The sequence below is a fragment of the Petaurus breviceps genome, unplaced genomic scaffold, assembly GCF_028583685.1.
Source record: "Petaurus breviceps papuanus isolate PSGF00001 unplaced genomic scaffold, PetGlider_PUasm1.0 90919, whole genome shotgun sequence".
NCBI classification, from domain to species: domain Eukaryota; kingdom Metazoa; phylum Chordata; class Mammalia; order Diprotodontia; family Petauridae; genus Petaurus; species Petaurus breviceps.
Genome location: NW_027187378.1, coordinates 13,724,085 through 13,748,283, shown reverse-complemented (window position 1 = coordinate 13,748,283; position 24,199 = coordinate 13,724,085). Strand labels below are relative to the sequence as shown.

The window sequence follows — 24,199 nt, the reverse complement described above, 5'->3', positions numbered from 1 at the left end:
CCTTCCTTCCTTCCTTCCTTCCTTCCTTCCTTCCTTCCTTCCTTCCTCCCTCCCTCCCTCCCTACCTCCCTCCCTTCCTTTCTTCCTACCTTCCTTAATTCTGCTAATATGAAAATTTGCATGATTTCACATGTATGATATATTGTTTACCTCCTCAGTGAGTAGAAGTAAGGAGAGAGGAAGAAAACCTGGTGCTCAAAATGTAAAAAGAAAAGAATGTTAAAAATAAAATAGACTTTGTTATTGAGGAATGAAATTTAAAATTATTTATTTTCTTTTTTTTTTCATTTAATTAGTGAAAATACTATAGAAATGGGACAGATCTCTTAAAAAAAAATTTTAGGAGGAACCTGGAATTAGTTTTCTCCTTAATAATCTGTGTCATATAACTAAATGGCAGTCAATTCAGCTGAAGTATGCCAGGGAAGAGCAATAATAAATTCACCAGTCTTTTCCCTCTGCTTCAATACTCAAAGCAAAGTGTTAATGTTATGTTCTTCAGTCTTATCTGAAATTACCATCTTCATCCTCGACTTGCCACTCTTCCCACTTTCCTCTTTTTTGTTGTTCTTGTTGGTATTCTCCGTCACCCAGACTCTCAAAGCATTGCAGTATTATGTTACTCCTCTTTCCATCACCATCTACTTTCAGTCACTTGTCGAGTTTTGTTACTTTTACTGTTGTTTCCACTCCCATCACCTAAATTAAGGCTTCAGTAACTATTGCTCAGATTAGAGTGTCAACCTTCTGCCTGTTCTCCCTCACACCATTGCTGGAGTAATTTTCCTAATGCTCAGTTTTTGACCCTTCCAGTTCCATATCTTAGGATGCTACATTGTTTCCCTATTCAGTAAACTTGGTAACTGCCATTGTCCAGACATTAAAAGAAAACTTTTTAGCCTACTGTTCAAGTCCCTCTATGGTCTGTCTCCAACCTGGAAAGGATTCCATCTTTCTTTGACTGTTTTCCAATCCCTCCTTGACTCAGCCTACCTCTGCTACTAGCCATCCCCTGATCTTGCTTTGTGCTCCTCTTCTCTGGTCTCTTTTTACTGGCAATTTAAATAATGGACTGACTATTCCCTAAGGATTTCCACTTCTTGTAATCCTTCGTTTCCTTCAAAGCCACAGCTCAGGTGTGTTCCTCTCCATGAAAATGTTTCTGATTCTTTCATCAAGAATCGATATTTCACTCCTCAGTTACTCATCCCTCACTGACCTCCTTTAACCCTGCATATATTCTAACTTACAATTGTGTCGTTTTTCTTTCCCTTTTACCCTATTGTCTACTCGTTGATTGCAGGAACTTTAATTTTTTTTTAATCTTTCCATTCCTAGCACCTAGCAGAGTCTACTGAACAAAGAATTTGCCTCACAAATTTTTGTTGAATTTAGTTGAAACATCATAGTGCACCAAATAACTCATTTTAGACACAATAAAAAAAGAATTTTTTTAACCTCTCTGGGTTACCGATGTTTAAAATAATGTCTTTTCATAGTAGGCTCTAAATAAGTGCTGATAATGAACTAGATTTTTCTCACTTTACCCAGAAACTTAGCTACCATTTATAATAGTGTTTCTAAGGGAAAATACATTTCAAGTTCCAAATACAAATAACCTTTTTATAGGTTGGGGCCTGCCTGGATAATCAGAAGTATAGGTCTGACAGTTCTTTAAAAAAAAAAATCCCTAACAGAATTGAAAATAGGTCTGCCAAAGTTTCAAGAAAAAGCCACAAACGAAATTTGAAATGTTAGTGTTGATTTTAATGATTGGTTTCTGCCATCTCTGATTATTCTTTATTTATTTTTATAGAAAAACGGAGGAGGAGTTTGGAATTAATACCTCTGACTGCCCGTATGGTGATGACACATCTAGTAAACCACTTGAGTCACTATCCACTGAGTGGGGGCCCTGCTATTCTTCACAGCCTTGTTAGTGAAAATCATGACAATGCATATTTTGAGTCACCTGAGCTCTCTTCTGAAGTCTTCAGAAGTCCAAACCTACAGTTGTTTGTATTTAATGACAATACCCTTATGTCTTACCTTCAGATTCCTGCAGAAAGAACAGAAGGGAGGCCCTCAGGGGCCCTTTCTGATGTCAGGCTTATTGTGAGAGATATCTCTGGAAAGTATTCTTGGGATAGCAAGATATTATATGGACCTTTGGAAGGCTGCTTAGCACAAAACAAGAGGAATAATTCATTTGTGATTTCAGACAGTAGACAGCAGACATTTGAACCAGATAAAGATTTTTCTCAGATTGAAGAAGTAGATGATGTGCTTGACAAATTACTTGAAAATATTGGCAATGCAAGCCCTGAATGCCTTTTGCCATCCCAGCTAAACCTAAATGCTCCTTCACCACCCCCATTTGGAATGAGTCATTATCAAGAAAAAGAGATCATCAAAGCAATTTTGTATCAGAATGCCCAAGAAGCGGAATATGTACATAGGTGCGGGTCTGACGTTACAATGAAAGTTCCCAATCAAGAACAACCAGTTCCTTCTGAGCCACAAGGTCCATTTTATTTCTGTAGATTACTACTGAATGATTTAGGAATGAATTCTTGGGATAGAAGGTATGATTCCATTATTTCATTTCATTTTATTTATCTTATTAATCTATTGCTTTTTTATCACAAGTTTTACTTTTGAGATTTTTCTTTAATTATTTTTCACATTTTAAATTTATTTCAGTAGCCTCAAGATAGGTGTGAGTGTTTTTACCAAATTTAAGATATTAGCAGAATAAAGAGTGCAATCCCAATTCTTGCACTTAATGCCAGCCACTGATATGAAAGCAACATCTTGCTTTCTATCGGTTATTTGTTTGATCTGACTGTAGTTTTCTTTAATTTTGGATCTTACATAACTAAGTTGTTGATTTTTGTGTTGCATTGATATTTTATCTAGATCTCAAGAAGTTACTTCAAATGTTAGCATTCTTTGCTAATATGGCTTAGTGTGAGATTTTATGGAAAGGGCATTGAGTTTGAGATGATCTGTGTTTGATTTGTGTTTACCAGCCACCATGCAGTGTTTATCTTAAGCAAATCATTTAGCATCTCTGAGCACTGGTTTCCTCCTATCTAAAGTGCGCATACTAGTATTTATACCATCTGTTTTACAGAGGTCACAGAATTTTGGAATTAGAACAAGACCTTGAAGTCCATTTAGTAAAATCACCCATGTAATGCAGGGAAACAAGGGGATGTTCTATCTTATAAAAGAAGACTTAGAGGAAAGTCTATATTTATTTAAAGGACTTTCAGGTGGAAAAGTTTGGGGCTATATTATATAGATACAGGTAGATTTAGGTAGAATTAAGACCACTAGATAAAAGTTACAAGGAGTCAAGATCAATATCAATATCAGAGAATATTCTAATATTCTGTTCAAAAAACAACCCATTTCTTTTTTTTTTTAAGTAATGATATTCCCATCATTTTGAGTATTTAAGGAGACGCTAGATGGCTTCTTATTAGCCATCTTCTTGACAAAATATGCAGATCATATCTGGTGTGATCGAAAAAATATTAGAACTGGAGACAGGAATCCTGGCTTTATTATGTACTACCCTTATGATCGTGGGCAAATCAGTTGATTTCCCTTGATCCTCTGCTCACTCATCTAGTAGGTATAATAACTTCACAAGGTTTTTGTAAAGAAAACACTTTGAAAATTTAAGTGTACTAGTGCATGTGACTCATCATCATCATCATCATCAATATCAACATCATCTAACCAAAAATGATCATGTCTGAATTACTGTTATTATACAATTTCTTATTAAAGGATCTTTAGGTGTCCTCATGTAGGAATCTCTTCTATCTTGTCCTATAGTTCATTTCTCATGATTAGAACTTACTACTTCAAAAGGCAATTTTTTTAACACTTCAATTGTTAACAATTTCCTCCTTATCCAGAAACAAAATAAGAAACCCTGTTAACTTCTCCCCATTAGTCCCAGTTCTGCTCTGTTGAGATAATTTTGTAGAAAAAGAAAATTACCTTGTTATATATGATATTTTTTTCTGAATGATCCCACTTCTACCATCACTGATTCATTTTCATAGTGTTCAGAAACCACCCATTCCAGAATTTTGCCAACCAAGTTATTGATAATAATGATGTATCTTCATAGTTTGCAAAACATTTTTTACAAATATTATCTCATTTGATTCTTATGAAAACTTTAGGAGATAGATAATTTTTTTTAACCCCAGTTGGAAGCTAAGGAGCCCAACGCTCAGAGAGATTAAGTGACTTGCCCATGGTTATACAGCTAACTAAATATCTGAGGTAGAATTTAAATACAAATCTTCCTGATTCCAAATCTAACATGCCATCCACTATGCAGGTAGCTAATGTTCAAACTATCTCTGTTAAAAAATTAATCTGTTCCAGACATCTTTCTTTTTAAAAAAACAGGAACTTTTTTACCAGATAATTCAGATTATCTGTATATGTGCATGACCATCCTTCAGGCTTCTAGCAACCTTACCATTCTCCAAAACTTTTCAGAAATTCAAAGAGAAGTACAATGATTATATCCACAAGTCTTTGGTGAAATGGAAAAAAAAATAGATTTGGAATTAAAAAGGACTTTGGTTCAAATCCCAGTTCTGTTTACTTGGCGCAAGTCACATAATATCTCTAGGCATAAGGTTCTTATAAAAAGAGACAGGTTTGGATGAGATGATATCTAAGGTTTCTTCTAGCACTTAACCTGATGCAGTAAACATGGAATCATAATTTTAGAATGATGGTCTATTCCAATTCTCTCATTATTTTGGAGGAAACTTGAGTTTGAGAAGGATTAATTGTCATGCTCAGAGATCATACAACTAATTAGCTTTTGGTGTTTTGGGGGACAGTTTTGGGGGACAAGTGACTTGCCCAGAGTCATACAGCTAGTAAGTATTTGAGATTGGATTTGAACTCAAGTCCCTCTGACTTTGGGGCTGGTACTCTATCCACTGTGCCACCTCATTGCCCCCCACTCAACTAATAAGTGATAGAGTCAGGAGAAGAAAGTCTTGATTTCTTGTTCTTTGTTCTTTCTGTTATACTATATTGACTTAGGACTCTTTTTTACTACCTTTCTCCCACTTTACTGGGTCCTGATCCTTACCATTCAGATGACTGATCTGTATTCTGGATCCAGTTATCTTGACCTCTTGGACTCCAGACCTAAATGTTCTAATATGTATGCTTTGACTTCAACTTGTCTCCCAGTTTCTGACTATTTCCTGACACTTTATTTCAGTATCTGGATAATCCCACCTCAGGCTGCTCACTTGGTTCCAGATGACTGGTTTACCCAGTTCTACAGTACCAACTGTTCTCTGACCTCAATGACCCAGGCTCTGCTTTCCCATTTGTTTCTTCTCTCTTTGTATTTCTTACATACTGACTTCTACTTCTCTTGTGCAGGCCCCTTAGATTATTGTTTTAATCCTTTATCTGTGCTGTTTTGAACAATAGATACAATTGACCTTTTCCAGTTAGTAAGCAAAGATAAAGATATAGAGAGTAGTCTTTATTTAGCAGATTAGACTCCAGCTGATATTAAAATGAGTGATCTTTATTAACCTTTCCTCCAGTTTTGGAATTTAAATTAGAAAAATATATTTTTGTTTTTTTTCAAATTTTATCCTCACCCAATTGTTCTCTACCATATTTCTGTATTCAGTAAGGTCCTATGCCAGGGTCTCATCATTGTGTGGAAGCTACCCTTATTTCTCAAATAATATCTGACAGTAGACTACAAGCTCTGTGAGATCCTAACAGCGTACCAAAGATTCAAGTTCAAGTGTCAAGACTCTAGTCTATTGATGAGCAGTGTGCGTCATGCAGGCACCATTCCAGCTAACTTTAGAGAGGTTATTAGCTCTTCTCCAAGACTATCTGTTAAGCTGTAGGGAGGTTTACCTTTGATTTTAGTGGTTCATCATGCTGATGAATTCCTGAAGTATTGAAATGTCTTCTGTCTGTATATTTAACATATAATGTGCCATTCTCCCCTGTTTTCTCTTAGCTCTGTTTCTTTTGCTATAGTCTGGTCATGAATCCTAATTCTCCTTGTTACATTCTTTGATCTGAAGCAAATTTGACTTCTGTATATCATGTTTCTGACATTATATGTTCACACACACACGCTTAAAATGCGTTCAATTAATGTTTGCCACCTCTGATACCAGGTTATTTTTCTGAAGAAGCAAGGTGATGTAAAGAGTATTAGAGTCAGAAGACCTAGATATAAGTTCTGCCTTTACTACCTTTACTACAACTACAAAGTTGTGTAACTTTGGGCAAGTTAATTAGCCTCTGAATCTATTTCTTCATTTTAAAGAGCATTTGTTAAGTGCTTACTTTATGCCAGGTGCTGTACTAGACACTAGGGATACAATGAAAAATAAAAATAGTCCCTGTCCTAAAGTAGCTTTCATTCTATTGTGGGAAAACATCTTCAAAATCTCCATACTACTATGACTTATACTACCTACCTCATGAAGTCATTGTGTTGAAAAAATGAGATAACATATGCAAAGCATTTTTCATATCTGCATAGAGCTAAATAAATAATTGATTATAGTATTAATAATATCACATCAGTATTGATTGCAGTAAATAATTGATTGTAGTAATTGACTGCAGTAAGACAACTTAAAACATATGTAAAACTTGCATTTGAATCTATTTATTTCATTTTCCTTGATATTTTCTTCAGGTTGAAATTTATAAAAGGAGTATTCATTACATAGTACATTGTTTTTGTTTCACATGATTCATCTTCCCAAAATTTTTGATTTTTTGTTATTATAGAAAAAATTTTCATCTGCTGAAGAAAAATTCTAAATTGTTGAGAGAGTTAAAAAATTTGGACTCACGTCAGTGGTATGTAATTCTATTTAAAAATTACTTTCATTCTTACTATATATAATGAGAATATGTATAGCTGTTACTTCAGTATGATGAGATTTGATGAGATTGTGATCTTATTAGTGTGCATAATTCCTCCAAAGTAACAAATTGCAAGTCATCTGTTGCTTCTTTTCTTATATAACTCTTGTTCAACAACAAATCCTCTATATACTGACTCCAATCAGTGTACTAAGAACTTCCTCTAATCCTTGTACAACCCAGAATGTCCTTGATTCTCACTACATAACTGGACCATCTCATTTTCTGGCCATTCATCTTTTGGATAACAAGTTTGATAAAATGAAGGGATAAGTCTAGCAGGTAAACCTGTAGAAAAGAATACATCCTCAGAAGAAATGTTTACTTTATTTAGATAATCTATAGATGTACATACCCATCTTTGCTTATACATCTGACATCTCCAAAATGTATTTGTTTTATATTCATACTTGTTGATATATAATTGGTGAGAGTTCAATGATACCAAATTTTATGCTTTGTTTATTATCTTAACAACCACAGACTTCAAAATTTTTCTGCTACAAATTACTAGAGATGAGCTCTCTTTTCCAAAATGATAGAATTCCTAGACCAACAGGCCTTTTCTGCAGCCTATATTAACTTCAGTATCTGTGGTATATAGTTCAGCACTGCTGCTGAAAGATTTTTTTTTGACCTATGTTACCTATAATCCTAAAAATCCATTATGAATAACAAATTTCCCAAATGTTAATCCTTGGGAAAATTTAGTAGAATAGCCAAATCATGTCTTATCTCAACCCTATTTTTATCTTAACTTTTAAAAATCACGTGTGTGTGTGTGTGTGTGTGTGTGTGTGTGTGTGTATGTTTTATGATATTTACTGAACTGAAAAAATAAAGATTATTTTCAATGCCCTCTTTAGCTCTAAATCCTACAGTTCTAAATTCAGCAATAACAACTTGTTACCTTTGATAGGAAACAAGATTAAATGGCTTTTAAAGCATAAAGAAAGGGGAACTAGTAAAATAGCTTTATCCTGACATGTCATGACATACCTCAATTTTAACATCTGGGGAAATTATAGTTTTTACTTTTAGAAATATTTTAAAAGTGTAAAAGACTTAGATATATACCTAGGTTTTTGTCCTAAAACTCTTTAGGTATTCAGGTAACAAACATCTATGGAGCATCAACTATTCTACATACAAATTATTTAGTGCATTTTTTTCTTTCTTTTTTAAATAATCTGACAGTTGTATATTTCATAAAAGAATAGTTCTCCAGTAAGATATAATGTGTAGGTTTGTTTTCATTTTTCCATTTAGCTTTGAGTTCTCATTAAAACACAGGTATGACGGGTCTTCCAAGTTCAGTGCCACCTTTAAGGTAACAAAAATGGCTTGGTTCATGTCACCATTATTTGTACTTCAAACTTACATTATTAGTATTTTTTTTTCCTTTCGAACAAAAGTATAGAAGACTATAAGAATGAGAATCAATATTTAAAATTCTATTAAAAACATTCTAAATGCTTTTATGAAGGTCACTGAAGAAAATGAGAAGGGGGGCACTTTGTATATTGCTTCCCCTCATTTTATAAAACTTTACTAAAGAGTCATTCTTGTTGTGTTCCAGTTAGCATCTCCTCACATTTACCCTTGTATAGGGACTTGGTTTTTCTTCCCATTCACTTTATTTTTTTGTCTCTTTATCCTCTTCTCTTTCAAAACACTATCCTGTTTATTTAGGGTACTTCATAATTACTATTAAGGCTTTTCAGTTTAGAAGCAAAACTGCCTTCTTTAAGCTTCTGGAACATACATATGAAAGACATAATTTACTCTTGACTTTTCCTTCAAAAAGCTTAAAGGGTTAGTTTGTTCCATCTACATAGTTGTTATCCTAAATAGCTTAGTTTCTATTATGATTAGTGCTTTAGAAATACATTTGTTGCATTATATGTAGTATTCAAAAATTAATTAACAATAGAAAAATTAATATCTCTCCAGATATCAGATACCTACATTGCAATATTAAAATTTCTTGGTTCCTGCTTCACAGGGAAATATTTTTTATGACTTTTAGAACTGTGGGTTTGAATAAGAATGTTTTTAAAAGGTTCAAACCGCAACCTTAATCCTAACAACAATTTTCTTATTTTTTTTTCTATCATCCTAATTCTTATTTTCAAGTATAACTGCTATGGGGTTAGAGGAAGAATGAATTCACTTTTGAAATTCTGTATAAGGAACAGAGCTTGAATGGTGTTCTTTTGTGTCCCATGAATTCTCTATCATTGAACAAACAGAATGACCTTCCATACTTAAATATATTCTATTTTATTCTATTCACTCTGGGTTAAACAAATAAAAAGTTATAACTATGGCCAGTTTGTTTAGTCTTAATTGATTTGAGCTATGTGAGATACAGTTGAATTAGTTCCCTGAAGTGCTGTTGCATTTATAAAATATTACTTTTGAAAAGCTTATTGTCAAATCATCTCCACTCCCCAAACCCCCAATTAACCTTCATTTAAACCTCCATCCCTTGGATTTAATGTTCCTTGACAACTAAGAAGGGTACCAACTTCTATCACTGTAATTGATATTTTCACTATTTCTATTTGAATTCAAAAAAGTAAATATATTCTATAATTGTACATCTAGAAGGGTTTATTCTCTCTCAGTTTACATGTAGGACCTTAAATTTTAAACTACTTTCATTAGTAACATCTTTAAATATTCCACAACCTTCACAGTTATTCTTCCTATTTAAATTGATTTCTTCCTATGGTAGTATTAACATTATTATCTTTCCCTGTTCTCAGGAAATACAAAGAATCCACTTTACCATCATTTAAAGAATATGTGCTTTTGGTTTGCTATTAGTATATATTTTAATGGTAATGTAAGAATGCAGCTAATTAAATTCAGAATATGGGTAAAGTAGATATTATGCACAAAGAATTGTGCTAGACATAGGGCAAATTTAATGAATAGTTTTGCTGCTTAAATAGTAATAATCGTATATATTAAAGTATATATTAAAATGAAGGGAAGGCCACCTGTTTTTGAATTGTGGTTTGTAATATAAAGACAAAAATTTGAAAAAGCATAAGGAAATTCATTTGGTCTTGTCTGGACTTATTTGGAATGAGCACATAGGTCTGTGTCTCTGTATTTCCCACTTATTCCTGCATCCTGTGGATGTGAAATGTTGTTAGCACTACAAACACATTACATGCAAGATCATCTACAGGTTGAAAAACTATCCAATTTTCTAGTTTCCCTAAATTTGAAATATATCAAATCTATTAAATTTTTAGCACTAAAGGTCATTGTTTCTCACCTCTGTAACATATAACTTTTCATGATTTAAATGATTGTATTTCTGTGACATGCAAATAAATGTTTAAGAACCTCATATTTCAAAATTAAAAGTCTGAAATTGAAGGAGAGTGGACAGATGCATTTCAATTGGGTCTAAGAGTTCATAAATAAATATTGCGTATGTTTCCTTTGACTGCTTCCATAGAACTCCCAGAGATTTTTAATTAAACATAGATTTAGTTATAGTAAAGAATTGGGGATCAATCCAAATTTCCCAATTGTTAAATATGATTTTTAGGATATATGTGTTTGCCAGGCATAATTGTGTATACATATAATCTCAGTCAACAGAGATCCTGAGGCTGGTGGATCTCTTGAGCTCTGGAGTTCTGAACTTCAGTGGGCTATGCTGATTGTGTATCTATACTAAGTTTGTCATTAATATGGTGTGAGTCCCTGGTAACAAGGGGCTACCAGGTTACCTTACCTAAAGAAGGGTGAACCAACCCAGGTCAGATATGAAACATGTCAAAACTGTCATGCTAATTAGTAGTGCTTTAGCACTTAGATTAGGAGAGCCTTGAATAGTTTGGTCACTTCCAAGTTGAGATAGGGAGACCCAGTCTCAACAAATAAATAACAGGGTCTCCCAAGGTTCACTATTATCATTATTATAATTAATTTAGTGATTTATCTTTACCATGTCCCAGTTGACCAGTAGGTAAAGGTATATGGTGCCAATAGTTATCACCTACCTGCTTCAATACATCTGCAATTAGAACATTTTTCAGTACTCCATATAAAGTAATATATTTTCTGTCACTTAATTGTCGTTAATTGTTTCTGAATCCCCATAACAGGCAAACTTGAAAGACTCCTTAGAAATCATAGTCTGAAGAATGCCTTTTCTGTAAGATATTAGTCCTATCAAATGAAACCTTCTTCCCAGTTACTAAGTCCTCTCATCTAACCTCTTTTTTTTTTTTTTTTTAAGCAATTGGGGTTAAGTAACTTGCTCAAGGTTACACGGCCAGTTATTATTTCTGGGTGTGGTGCTGAGTATCTGAGCCCGGATTTGATCCAGGTCATCCCAACACTGGAGCCGGTGCTCTTACTCGCTGAGCCACCTGGCCGCCCCTAAGCAATTGGGGTTAAGTAACTTGCTCAAGGTTACACGGCCAGGTGTTTCTGGGTGGATGCTAAGTGTCTGAGCCCGGGATTCGATCTCCAGGTCTTCTCAACACTGGAGCCGGTGCTCTTACTCGCTGTGCTACCTGGCCGCCCCTAACCTCATTTTTCTTGTCTAAAATTTAGTTGAGTTTCAATAAATTATAACTAATAAGAATATAATTAATTTGTATGTGTGGAAATGTTTAAGGAACTTATACTCTTCCAGCCTATGTTGTTCATGAGTGTTTTTTTTTTTTAAACCAAATTTAGGGGGCAGCTAGGTGGTCCAGTGAATAGAGCACTGGCCCTGGAGTCAGGAGGACCTGAGGTCAAATCTGCCCTCAGACACTTAACACAAAAACTAGCCATGTTACCTTGGGCAAGTCACTTAACCCCAGTTGCCTTCCCAAAAGCAAAAAACAACCCAAACCAAAACAACAACAAAAAAACCTGCAACAACAACAACCTCCCCCCCCACCACCACCAAATTTAGGACTTAAAAACTAGCCAACAGAAAAAAAAATGCTTCTTAGGAGAAATAAAACTTTATTTTATAGGACTTAAAAGATTTTATTTCCCATTAGACTCTACAAAAATAATGAAAGAAATACAATGATAAGCAGATTAGCAACCCTAATTAAAAAAAAAGACACCCTAAGAGAAAATGACTTCTCAGTAGAGGAAGGGCAATGAATTGAGTTGTTCCTGTTTAGGGCTTTGGATATTGGGGCAGGGGAGGGAAATATTTTCTTTTTTTTTTTTTTTTTTTGCCTTTTGGAGGGCAATTGGGGTTAAGTAACTTGCCCAAGATTACATGGCTAATTTTTTTTTTTGTTAAGTGTCTGAGGCTGGAATCAAACTCAGGTCCTCCCGACTCCAGGGCCAGAGCTTTACTCACTGCACCACCCACCTAACCACCCCGAAATATTTACATTATTAACAACATGCAATGTCTATGTAATATAAACTTAAGGTTTTTTGAGCCATTAATCTAATTATTTATGCAGAAATTAGTTTAGTAGTCAAATATAATAAGTATGTTGGTCCATGTCTTAGTTAAGCTAATATAGTATCAGTACGAACTAATAAACCTTTCATGGACAAAACCATTTGATTCTTTTCTCAGCCAAAATTTTTTTTCTAACTTCATAGCATATATTCAGTTACACATTTAGAAGGGGAAGATGTCCTATTATTTGGGGATGGGCATTTACTTTCTACTGAGCAAGACAAATTAAGAATCTGTTCTTACTAGAAGATGACATTTTTTAAAGTTCATAATTATTATTATTGTTGTTATTAATTTAGTGATTTACAATTATAGAATTTTACAATATTGAATCTTAATTCTCAGAGTCTAGGAATGTAAAATTTGAATAGATAATTTGTCTGTTTCAAAGCCTAGCTGAAACATTCCTAAATCAAAATGAGGAGGAAATCTTAAACAGTATAAGAAATTATATACCAGCCCATTTTAAGTGAGTGCCCCCAACTTCCTATGCATTATAAATATACTTCATTTCAATCTTCTTCTAACGTACAGCCGTGAAACTCACAAGATTGCAGTGTTTTACATTGCTGAAGGACAAGAAGACAAATGCTCAATACTGTCAAATGCAAGAGGAAGCCAGGCATATGAAGACTTCGTTGCTGGCCTTGGTTGGGAGGTAATCCATTTAACAGATATTAATTGAATGCAACTGATGGAAATTAAAGGTTATTTTGTGTATTTCTGTGTAAAATTATGCTGACTTATGAAGTCTACTTTAGAAATAGCCAAGGTATCAATAATTTTTGAGTCTGTTATGATGGAAGTGTTAACTTTTGGGTTTCAGCACTTATTAGGCACATCCTAATAACTTTAAAAATACAAATTTTAATAAAAATTTAGTAGAAAGAGAATTTGTTTTGAAATTATCAGTTGGACCTGGGCTCATCTCCCACCTCTAACAGTAGCTCTGTGGCATTGAGTAAGTCATTTAATATGTCTTAGTTTAAGTTGTTTGGTCTGCACATTGGGGATAATAATTCTTGTTGTATCTTCTGAAAATGATTGCTGTGAGGACCTAATGAGGTAAGTGTGTAAAATACTTAGCAAGTTTTAAAGCGATTTAATTGTCATTTACTCATACTATTACAGTTTTTAGTAATGATTCAAAAAACCGTTTATTAGTGTTCTTTTGGTTAATAAAATAGCTGCAATTTAATACTTTCTATACTTCTGTAGAATTATGGTGTGGGATGTTATATAGATAGATTACTATAACAAAAAATAAAACATCATGCATTAGAAAAGAAAATCAGAAAGTAATGTGATACTCTGAGGAGAGAGGAGAATAAAGACCTAGAATTTGAGTTGAGTTTCAAAGTCTGCTTGTAGATTCAATAGGAGAAAAAGGGAAATAGAGGAGGTTTCAGCCATACAAAACACCTAGTTCTCCTACCAACATGTTATTTTGTTATAACCTGAACTGGAAGGAAAAATGAGCTCTTCACTTGAGAAGATATCTAATAGTAAGATAAGAAAAGCAAATTAGAGTTGTCCGGCAAAAACACAATGGCTTTAATAGAGAAGAGAGATTTAAAAAGAGGTCAAATACTAGAAAGATGGAATGAATAAGATATAATGGGGAAAAGATAAAGCAGAATGAGTTCTCTTAGTTATATTAAATATCCATTCAAACCTATTTTCTAAGATCAGTTCTAGTCATGGAGAAAAATATATGTTATTAAATGATATTCTTAAGGTAGGGCTTTTAACTAGACTTGTGATTTTATTGTTGTATAGAAATCACAGATGGGTCAGCAGAACCAAGATGGTGAAGGAGCTCCCCCGACATTCCTCTTCAAAGAATGTTAAAATAATACCTTAAATCAAATAGAGCCAATGAAAAGTTAGAGACATTTTTTCTAGCCTAAACCAACTTAGTTGTTTTTCAGGATAGTTCTGTGACACCAGCGTAGGTACTGGCCCCAAGCATATACAGGAGCATCACCAGCAGCCAATCCTGGCAGCAACTGTGACAGCAGCAGCAACAGCTTTGGGTGCTCTTAACCATAGGACAAAAAAGGAGTCATCTGGTCAAAAGAGATTACATGGGACCCTTTGCAGGCACTGAATGCAGCTGGTTCTGATTGGCAACTCTGTTGCCCATATATAATTTTAGGTCACAGTTCCAGGGAGAGAAGTAGTGGCAGTTGATCACAAGGCCTGGTCAAAATTCTAAGGCAGAGAAGAAAAATAGGACTTGCAGCTATAAGAGAACAAAGGACATGGTCACAGTTCCAGGGCCAACAGGAGTTCTAGGGCTTGTAGCTAGAACTGGGTAAATATCAGTGCATAAGCAGGAGGACACTGACCACATCTCTCCAGATGACACCACCTTTGAAGTACTGAAAATATACATATCCCCAAAACTAGCTCTGAAAACAGCAGCATGAAAAGGTTGAAACTTGGGACAGCTTCCCCACCTCCAGGTGAAAAAGAACCCAACTTTAACATCAAGTTCTAAGTCAAGAAATAGGTTGGGAAAAGGGGAAAAAAAAACAACTATGGTGGCAGGGAAGACCAAGACACAAATTCAGGAGAAGACAGCAATATGAAAACAGCTACAAGCAAAGCCTTAAAGAAAAAATGCTAATTGGACATAAACCCATCAGAAATTTTTGGAAGAATTCAAGAAAGAAATGAGTGATAGAGGAAAAATTGGGAAAAGAAATGAGAGTGACGTAAGAAAATTTTGAAAAAAGAATTAATGGTTTGGTAAAAGAGGCACAAAAAATTACTGAAGAATTAATACCTTTAAAAAAAAATTGGCCCAATGCTAAAAAAGGCATAAAAATTCACTGAATAAAAGAGCTCCTTAAAAAGCAGAATTGACCAAATGGAAACAGGAAGTACAAAAATTCATTGAAGAAAAGAACTCCTTAAAAAGCAAAATCAGCAGGGGTAGAACCAATATGGCAGAATAAAAGTAGGAACATGCTTGAGCTCACCCACAAACCACTCCAAATGCCTATAAAAAATGACTCTAAACAAATTCTAGAGCTGCAGAACCCACAAAATGACAGAGTGAAACACATCTGCAGCCCAATATAGCCTAGAAGGCTAACACGAAGGTTATATCACACTGGGCTGGGAGTGGAGCTCAGTCTGGTATGGGCTGCTCCAGGTACAGACAGGGCCTGAGCAGGCCTCAGGGGACTGAATCTCTGGCGGCTGTGACAATTTCTACACTTCTCAACCGACAAACACCAAGAACAGCATGGAAGGTCTGTGGGGGCATTTTGTGGGATTTGGGTGAAAGAGGAGTGCATGGATTGGCCCCAGGTCCAGGGTGGCAGTGATGGAAACAGCAGCATCTGCTTCTGGGGCTCTGGACCTGCAGATGATGGCAGATCCAGCAGCTGATACAAAACCCCTGAAGTCTGGAGTTAGAAAGTCAAGTATTTGGCTGGGAAGATGAATAAACAGTATAAAAAAAGTCACGCCATAGAATCTTACTTTGGTAATGTAGAACAAAAGAACATACAACCAGAAGAAGACAACAAAGCAAAGCTTCTACATCAAAATACTCCAAGAAAATTATGAATTGGTCACAGGCCATGGAAGGGCGCAAAAAATGATTTTGAAAATCAATAAGAGAAGTAGAGAAAAAATTGGGAAGAGAAACGAGAATGATGCAAGAAAATCATGAAAAACAAAGCTTGCTAAAAAATACTGAAGAAAACAACATCTTAAAAAATAAATAGAATAGGGGCGGCCAGGTAGCACAACGAGTAAGAGAACTAGCTCCAGTGTCAGGATGACCTGGGAATCGAATCCGGGCTCTGACACTTAGCACCACACCCAGAAATAACTGGCTGTGTAACCTTGAGCAAGTTATTTAACACCAATTGTTTTAAAAAATAAACAAATAAATAAATAGAATAACCCAAATGGCAAAGGAGGTCCAAGAAGCCATTGAAGAGAATAATGCCTTAAAAAGCAGAATTGGCTTAATCGAAAAGGAGGTCCAAAATATCACTAAAGAAAATAATTCCTGGGGTGGAGCCAAGATGGCGGCATAGAAGCAAGAAAACTCCGTATGCCCCCTCCATAACCACCTCAAATACCTATTAAAAATGACTCTAAACAAACGTTAGAGCGACAGAACCCACAAAGTAACAGAGAGAAACAAATCGCCTGCTGAAAACACCCTGGCAGGCTGACAGGAAGGGTACATGGTAGTGCACTGGGAGCCAAGTCCAGCCTGATTAAGACCATGGTTTTAGCCTCAGGGTGGCCATGACCAGCCTGGGCTGGAGGGACTTTGGGAGAGTGGATCACTAGCAGCTGTGGTGGTATCTAGAATTATCAACCCATAAATGCCAAAAATAAAGTGAGAGGTCAGTGGACTTTGGGAACAGGGAGTCTGGGAGTGTGGTCCAGCCTCTGCCTCCTGGAAGGAGATGCAGCCAAGGCGTGGCAGTCATGCTGCCGCTGCTCCATGGCTGCTTCAGAACTCATGGCCTGCAGATTTTAGGGTGACCAAGCATCCAGTCCAGGGGTAATCACTCTTTCTTTAACATGCTTGGATCTGGATTGCTGTCTAGGGTGGAGTCGTGGGTTGCATGACTAGTGTTCCAGAGCCTGTGGAGGCTTCTAAGAGGGCACCCAACTAATAGCTGCAGTAGCTGAGAAAACGCCAGCAATTTAGGGCAAAGCTCTCCACTCTAGAAGTAGAGTTCTAATGTGGCAAAAAGCTCAAAAGTCAAGTAATTGAGTGGCAACATGAGCAAGAAAAGGAAGCAAAGCAAGCACAGCAATCTCACTTTGGACTCCTTTTTTGGGGCCAAAAAGGATCAAAGCATGGAATAGGAGGAAGACTATAAAGTCACAACTCCTGCACCAAAAACTTCCAAGAAAAATATGAGCTTGTCACAGGACATAGAGGAGCTTAAGAAGGATTTTGAAAACCAGATAAGAGAAGTGGAGGAAAATTTGGGAAGAGAAATGAGAATGATGCAAGAAGATCATGAAAAGAGAGTCAACAACCTGATTGAAGAAAATAACACCTTAAAAAACAGACTAACTGTGGGGTGGCTAGGTGGTTAAGTGAATAGAGTACTGGCCCTGGAGTCAGGAGGGCCCCAGTTCAAATCTGGCCTCAGACACTTAACACTTAATAGCTGTGTGATCTTGGGCAAGTCACTTAACCCCAGATGTCCTGCCTTCACTCTCTAAAAAGATATAAAAAAAGAATGAAAAAAATAGACTAACTCAAATGGCAAAAGAGGGCCAAAAAGCCAATGAGTAGAAGAATGCCTTAAAAGGTCAAATTTGCCATATGGAAAAAGAATCTCAAAAGCTCATTCAAGAGAATCATTCCTTCAGAATTAGATTGGAGAAAACAGAAGCTAGTGACTTTATGAGGAATCAAGATACTATTAAACAGATCCAAACAAATGGAAATATAGAAGGCAATGTGAAATATCTCGTTGGAAAAACCACTGACCTGGAAAATAGATCCAGGAGAGATAATTTAAAAATTATTGGACTACCTGAAAGCCATGATCAAAAAAAGAACCTAGAAATCATCCTTCAAGATATTCTCAAGGAAAATTACCCTGATGTTTTAGAACCAGAGGGCAAAATAAAGGTTGAAAGAATACACTCATCACCTCTTGAAAAAGATCCCCAAAAGAAAACTCCTAGGAATATTATAGCCAGGTTCCAGAATTCCCAGATCAAGGAGAAAACATTATAAGCAGCCAAGAAGAAACAATTAGAATATTGTGGAAACACAATCAGGATAACACAGGATCTGGCAGCTTCTACATTGAGGGATCGAGGGCTTGGAATATGATATTCCTGAAGTCAAAGGAGCTGGCATTAAAACAAAAAATCACCTACCCAGCAAAACTGAGTATCATGTTTCAGGGAAAAATATGGTTATTCAGTAAAATAGAGGACTTTCAAGCATTCTTGATGTAAAAACCAGAGTTAAATAGAAAATTTGACATTCAGATACAAGAAGCAAGAAAAGCATGAGAAGGTAAACAGGGAAAAGAAATCATAAGAAACTTATTAAAGTTGAACTATTTAAATTCCTACATAGAAAAACGGCAATTGTAACTTATGAAACTTATCTCAGTATGAGAATAGTTGAAGGGAATATAAATGTGTACACACACACACACATACAAATATATGTATATATAGGAGGGCATATGGGTATATGAATACATATGTGAGTGTGTGTATATGTGTGTATAGGTATACATAGACAGATGGCACAGGGCCAATTCAATAGGAAGGGATGATAATTAAAAGGTGTAATTGAGAGGTGAGAGAGGAATATAATGAGAAGAGATGGGGAGAGACAGAATAGGGTAAATTATCTCATATAGAAGAGGCAAGGGATAAATGTTACAATGGAGGGGAAGAACAGGAAGGCAAATGTGAATGAATCAACCTTACTGTCATTGAATTTGGCTTAGGGAGGTAATGACATACACACTAAATAGGGTATGTTATCCTACAGTAGAGTAGAGGGGAAGGGAATGGGAGAGGGGGAGATCAGGTTGTGGGGAAGGGAAGTTGGAAGCACCCACTTTAGAAGAGGGGCAGGACCAAAGTAGAGAATAGAAGAAGTGAGGGGTGGGATAGGATGGAGGGAAATATAGTCAGTTTTTTAGAATATGTCCACTGTGGAAATGTTTTGCATAGCTACACATGTACAACCTATATTGAATTGCTTATCTTCCCAGTAAGAGTGGGTGATGAGGGAAGAAGAAAAAGAGTCTAGAAATCAAAGTTTTACAATCAAATGTTTAAAAATACAATTATTTTTAATGCAACTGGGAAATATGATATACAGGTGCTGGGTTATAAAGATCCATCTTGTCCTACTGGAAAGTCAGAGTGGGGATGGTGGAGTAAATAGGAGAAAGCAGACTGGGGAGGGGGTATACAGTGGGATCATTCTTTTGGGGGTGGTGTGTAGGGGAGAGACGGGGAGAAAATTTGTAAGTCAAAATCTTGTGCCAAAGAAAGATGTAAACTAAAAATAAGCATAAAATTTAATTAAACAAGAAAAAGAAAATACTTCCTTCAAATTACAATGGAGAAAATGGAAGCTAATAACTTAATGAGTAATCTATAAATTATAAAACATAATCAAAAGAATAAAAAAATAGTAGTGGGAAATATCTCATTGGAAAAACCACTGACCTGAAAAATAGATCCAAGAGAGATAATTTTAAAATTATTGGACTTCCTGAAAGTCATGATCAAAAAAGAGGCTACAGGGGCGGAGTCAAGATGGCAGAGTAGAAGCAGGAACTCCCTGCTGCTCTGGCTTCCACCTTCCCCAATCCATGTAAAAAGGGGACTCTAAAGAGACTTCAGAACTGAAGAACCCACAAAATGTCACAGAGAAGCTAACCTTCTGCTGAGGACAGCCCGGCAGGCCAGCAGGAATCGGCCAGCACAGTGCTCTGGGAGCCAAGCCCAGCCCCACACCTGACCAGCCGCCAGCCAGAACTCCTGCACCAAAAGCTTCAACGGAAAATACAAGCTGGTTACAGGCCATAGAGGACCTTAAGAAGCAGATAAGAGAAGTGGAGGAAAAATTGGGAAGAGAAATGAGAACAATACAAGAAAATTATGAAATGAGAGTCAACAGCCTGACTGAGGAAAATCACATCTTAAAAAATAGACTAACTAAAATGGCAAAAGAGGCTCAAAAAGGCAATGAGGAGCATTAAAAAGCCAAATTTGCCAGATGGAAAAAGAAGCTCAAAAGCTCAATGAGGAAAATCATTGCTTCAGAATTAGATTGGAACAAATGGAAGCTGGTGACTTTATGAGAAATCAAGATGCTGTTAAACAGATCCAAACAAATGAAAGAATAGAAGACAATGTGAAATATCTCATGGGAAAAACCACTGACCTGGAAAATAGATCCAGGAGAGATAATTTAAAAATTATTGGACTGCCTGAGAGCCATGACCAAAGTAAGAGCCTGGAAAGCATCCTCCAGGAAGTTCTCAAAGAAAACTGCCCTGATGTTTTAGAACCAGAGGGTAAAATAGAGGTGGAAAGAATGAATGTTACTTTTTACATGTAATTGGAAAATGTTTAACATAACAAATAAAAAAATATATTTTAAAATATCTAAGGTATTCATGTATCAAAGTTTGTGTAGTCATTTCCCTAATCAAAGGACATCTAATTTTTTTTCCAAAATCTTTACTATTAGACAAAGTTCTTCTATTAATATTTTGGTGTCTATATGGACTTCTGTTATGTTTTATTTTGTTCTGTTTTATTTACTCTAACGCTAAGCATGAGTACCTCTCCAGAGGACTGCTTCTGTGAATAGCTTTAAGGTTCTGATCACATAGTATAGTGAACTCTCTATTTTTTCTGCAATAAACTAAAGTAAAACATTCACCGAAACCAAAGTACAGCATTCACAATGATATAACATAACAACTTATCACTAAAGTGATCACATAATTTTAAACAAAAGCTATCAATCAGTATGTCCTCAACTCAGTCATCCTTTAGGAGCAATCCTCCTTAAGGGACACAAAATACAAAGGTAAAAGTTTTCCCACCCCTAGGTCACATTGTCTTAATCTCTCAGTCAAAAAGTCTTCTTCCTTCTTGATTGGAGATTAATTTGCAGTCATCCTTAACTTAATCATCCCTAAGGGGTGCAAGGTACAAAGCATAAAGTTCTCCCACCCCTAGGTCACAGTAAATCGTGATCTTCTCAATCAGTACTAAGTACCCAGGAAGAGGTCTTTTCATCTTGGCTTGAGCTTGGCATTCCATGGTTCTTCTTCTGTGGTCCCAGCTCCAACTGTCACCTGGATTCACAGGCAGGCAGCTCTCAACTCCTTCTCCAGTGTCCAGTCCACCTCAAGTCGTTTGTAGTTTCTGTTTCTAGGAAGACAAAGCTTTACAGAGCCAAAACAACATTCACACACATTGCCAACATCATCATCATTTCACTATCTGCCTGTCAGACCCACAAACAAGGTCTGAGAATTCAACGCAGACCCACAAACAAGGCCTAAGAACTCAACACAAATCATCAGTATAGTCCCAGGACTTCTGAAACCCTCCTCCAAGACTTCTGCAAACAGACAAGAAAATCCTCTTTCAGGGCTTCCAGTAAGTTTGCAGGGCTTCTGTACAAAGTATTATAAACACAAATTGACACAGACAGAACAGACAGGGTGGGGTGTCTGCCACCACAAGTGTTCCCTTCTCAGTTCTACTCTCTCCTGGCTTGTGCTTCTGCTTTTATATGATCATTAGCTCCTCCCTGCCTACCTCTTATGTAGTTCCTGTTCCTGTCTTTGGCAAGTCCCTCCTACTATGGGATTCACAGTTCTGTTTCTTAACAGAAACTTGATATAATCATGGGCAAGGCTCAACTGAAACAGGGCGCTAAGTACTTATTTGCTTGCCATTTCAATTGGCAGTGTTGAAAAAGAGATATAGGAGCTTACTGAGGAAAGTGATTCCTTAAAAATTAGAATTGGTCAAAGTAGAAGTTAATGACTCAGTGTGATGGTAAGAAGCAATTTTTTAAAAAGTCAAAGGAATGAAAAAATAGAAAAAATTGTGAACCTTATTATTAAAAAAATAACCATTGGAATATAGATTCAACCAAGAAAATTTTAGAATTATTAGAATGCTTGAAAGCCTTGATCAAACAAAAGAACCTAAATACTGTCTTTCAAGGAATTATCAAAGAAAACTGCATTAATATCTTAGATACAGAGAGTCAAATAATTTTTTTAATCCATCAATCACCTCCTGAAAGGCATCCAAAAATGAAAACTCCCAGGAATATTATAAATAAATTCCAAAGCTCCCAGGTCAAGGAGAAACTATTGCAAGCATCTAGGAAACAAAAATTCAGGTATCATAAATTCACAATCAGCATCACACTGTTAAATTGTAACAATGTCCATATTATAGGAGAATAGAGCTTGGAATATGATATTCTGAAAGGCAAAGGGGCTAGGATTAGAATCAAGAATAACCAACCCAGCAAAACCAAGTATAATCCTTCATAGGGAAAAGTAAACGTTTAATGAAATAAGGCCCTCTGAAACATTCCTGAATAAAGCTGAATAGAAAATTTGCCATTCAAATACAAAACTTAAGAGAAGTATAAAGAAGGTAGACATGAAAGTCAAATCAAATAGCAGTCCATAAGGATAACTGTTTAAATTGTTACATGGGAAGATGATACATGTGACTCCTAAGATCTTTATCAGGACAGTTAAAACAAATCTGCATAGACATAGACCATGAGTGTAAGTTGATTATGTTGGGATGATCTAAATATACACACACACACACAAGCATGTGCACATACACACATACACACAGTAGTAATAAAGAGGTATGCATTGGGAGAAGGTGGAAGGGAGAGGTAGAATGGGGAATTTTTCTTACAGAAAAGAGGCATACAATGAAGAGTTTTTATAGTGGAGAGGAGAATGGGTCAGGGGCCATGGTGGGCAACGCTTGAACTTCACTCTAATTGGAAGTTGGTTCAAAGAGGGAAGAATGTATATATGTGTGTGTGTGTATATATATATATATATATGTATATATATATATATATACATATATATATATATATAAATACACACACATGTATACACTCAGTTGTATATAGAAATTTATTTTAGGAGGGGAAGGGTCTAAGAAAAAGGGTGGGGCATGATAAAAGGAAGACTGCATTCAGAGTGGCAGTGGTCAGAAGCTCCAACTCAATCAGAAAAGGCAGGGATAGCAATTATGACCTCATTTAAAACAAAAGCCAAAATAGCCCCTATTAAAAGAGGTAATCTTGGAAACTATTTTGCTAAAAGGTATGATATTGAAGTAGTATCAATGTCTTTTATAGTAAGTTTCTCTGATAAAGACCTCATCTCATATACATAGGGAACTGAATCAGGTTTATAAAAATAAGAGCCATTCTCTAATTGATAAATGGTCGGAGATACAGACAGGTAGATTTCAGAAGAAATCAAAGGTATCTACAGTCATAACACTAAACGATAAGAGAAATTGAATTTAAAACAAATCTGAGATTCCACCTTACCCTGTCAGAAATGACAAATTCTGGAGGAAATGAGGGGAGAAAGAGACACCAATACACTGTGTGTAGACTTGTGAAGTAGTCTAACCATTCTAGAAAATAATCTGTAACTATGCTAAAACGACTATAAAACTATGCTTAATATTTGACCTAGCAATGCCACTACTAGTCTGTACACCAGAGGGATCAAATGAAAAGGGAAAAGGATCTGTATGTGCAAAAACATTTATAACAGCTCTTTTTGTCATGGCAAAGAATTGGAAATTGAGGAGATTCTCATCAATTAGGGAATGATTGAACAAGATGTTACATATAATTGTGATGGAATACTATTGTGATATAAGAAATGAAAAGTGGGATGGTTTCAGAAAACCATAGGAATACCTTTTTTTTAAATGCTTTATTAATTTCTGATTTACATCATTCATTTCCGCCAGATTTTGAGTTACAAATTTTCTCCCTGTTTTTCCCCTACCCACCGCCCCAAAATAGCAGTCCCACAGGATATCCCCTCCTCCAGTCTGCTGTCTCCCATATTTTCTCCCATACCCCTTTCGACTTTTCCAGTGGATCTCTATGCCCTAGTGCTTGTATATCTTATTTCCCAATTACATGTAAAATAGTATAAATAATAGTATATATATATATATATATATATATATATA

The 24,199-nt window shown here is 35.8% G+C and overlaps 1 protein-coding gene across 5 annotated transcripts in view; it reads left to right on the top strand.

Annotated features, from left to right (window-relative positions):
* Nucleotides 1-24,199, top strand: part of RALGAPA2 (Ral GTPase activating protein catalytic subunit alpha 2) — a 440,153-nt gene that overhangs the window by 236,862 nt on the left and 179,092 nt on the right. For all 5 annotated transcript variants that reach the window (XM_069075497.1, XM_069075496.1, XM_069075495.1 and 2 more), the window contains 3 exons: nt 1,817-2,585; nt 6,835-6,906; nt 12,959-13,082. In XM_069075497.1, the coding sequence (XP_068931598.1) occupies nt 1,817-2,585; nt 6,835-6,906; nt 12,959-13,082 (965 nt within the window). The remainder of the gene's footprint in view (nt 1-1,816; nt 2,586-6,834; nt 6,907-12,958; nt 13,083-24,199) is intronic.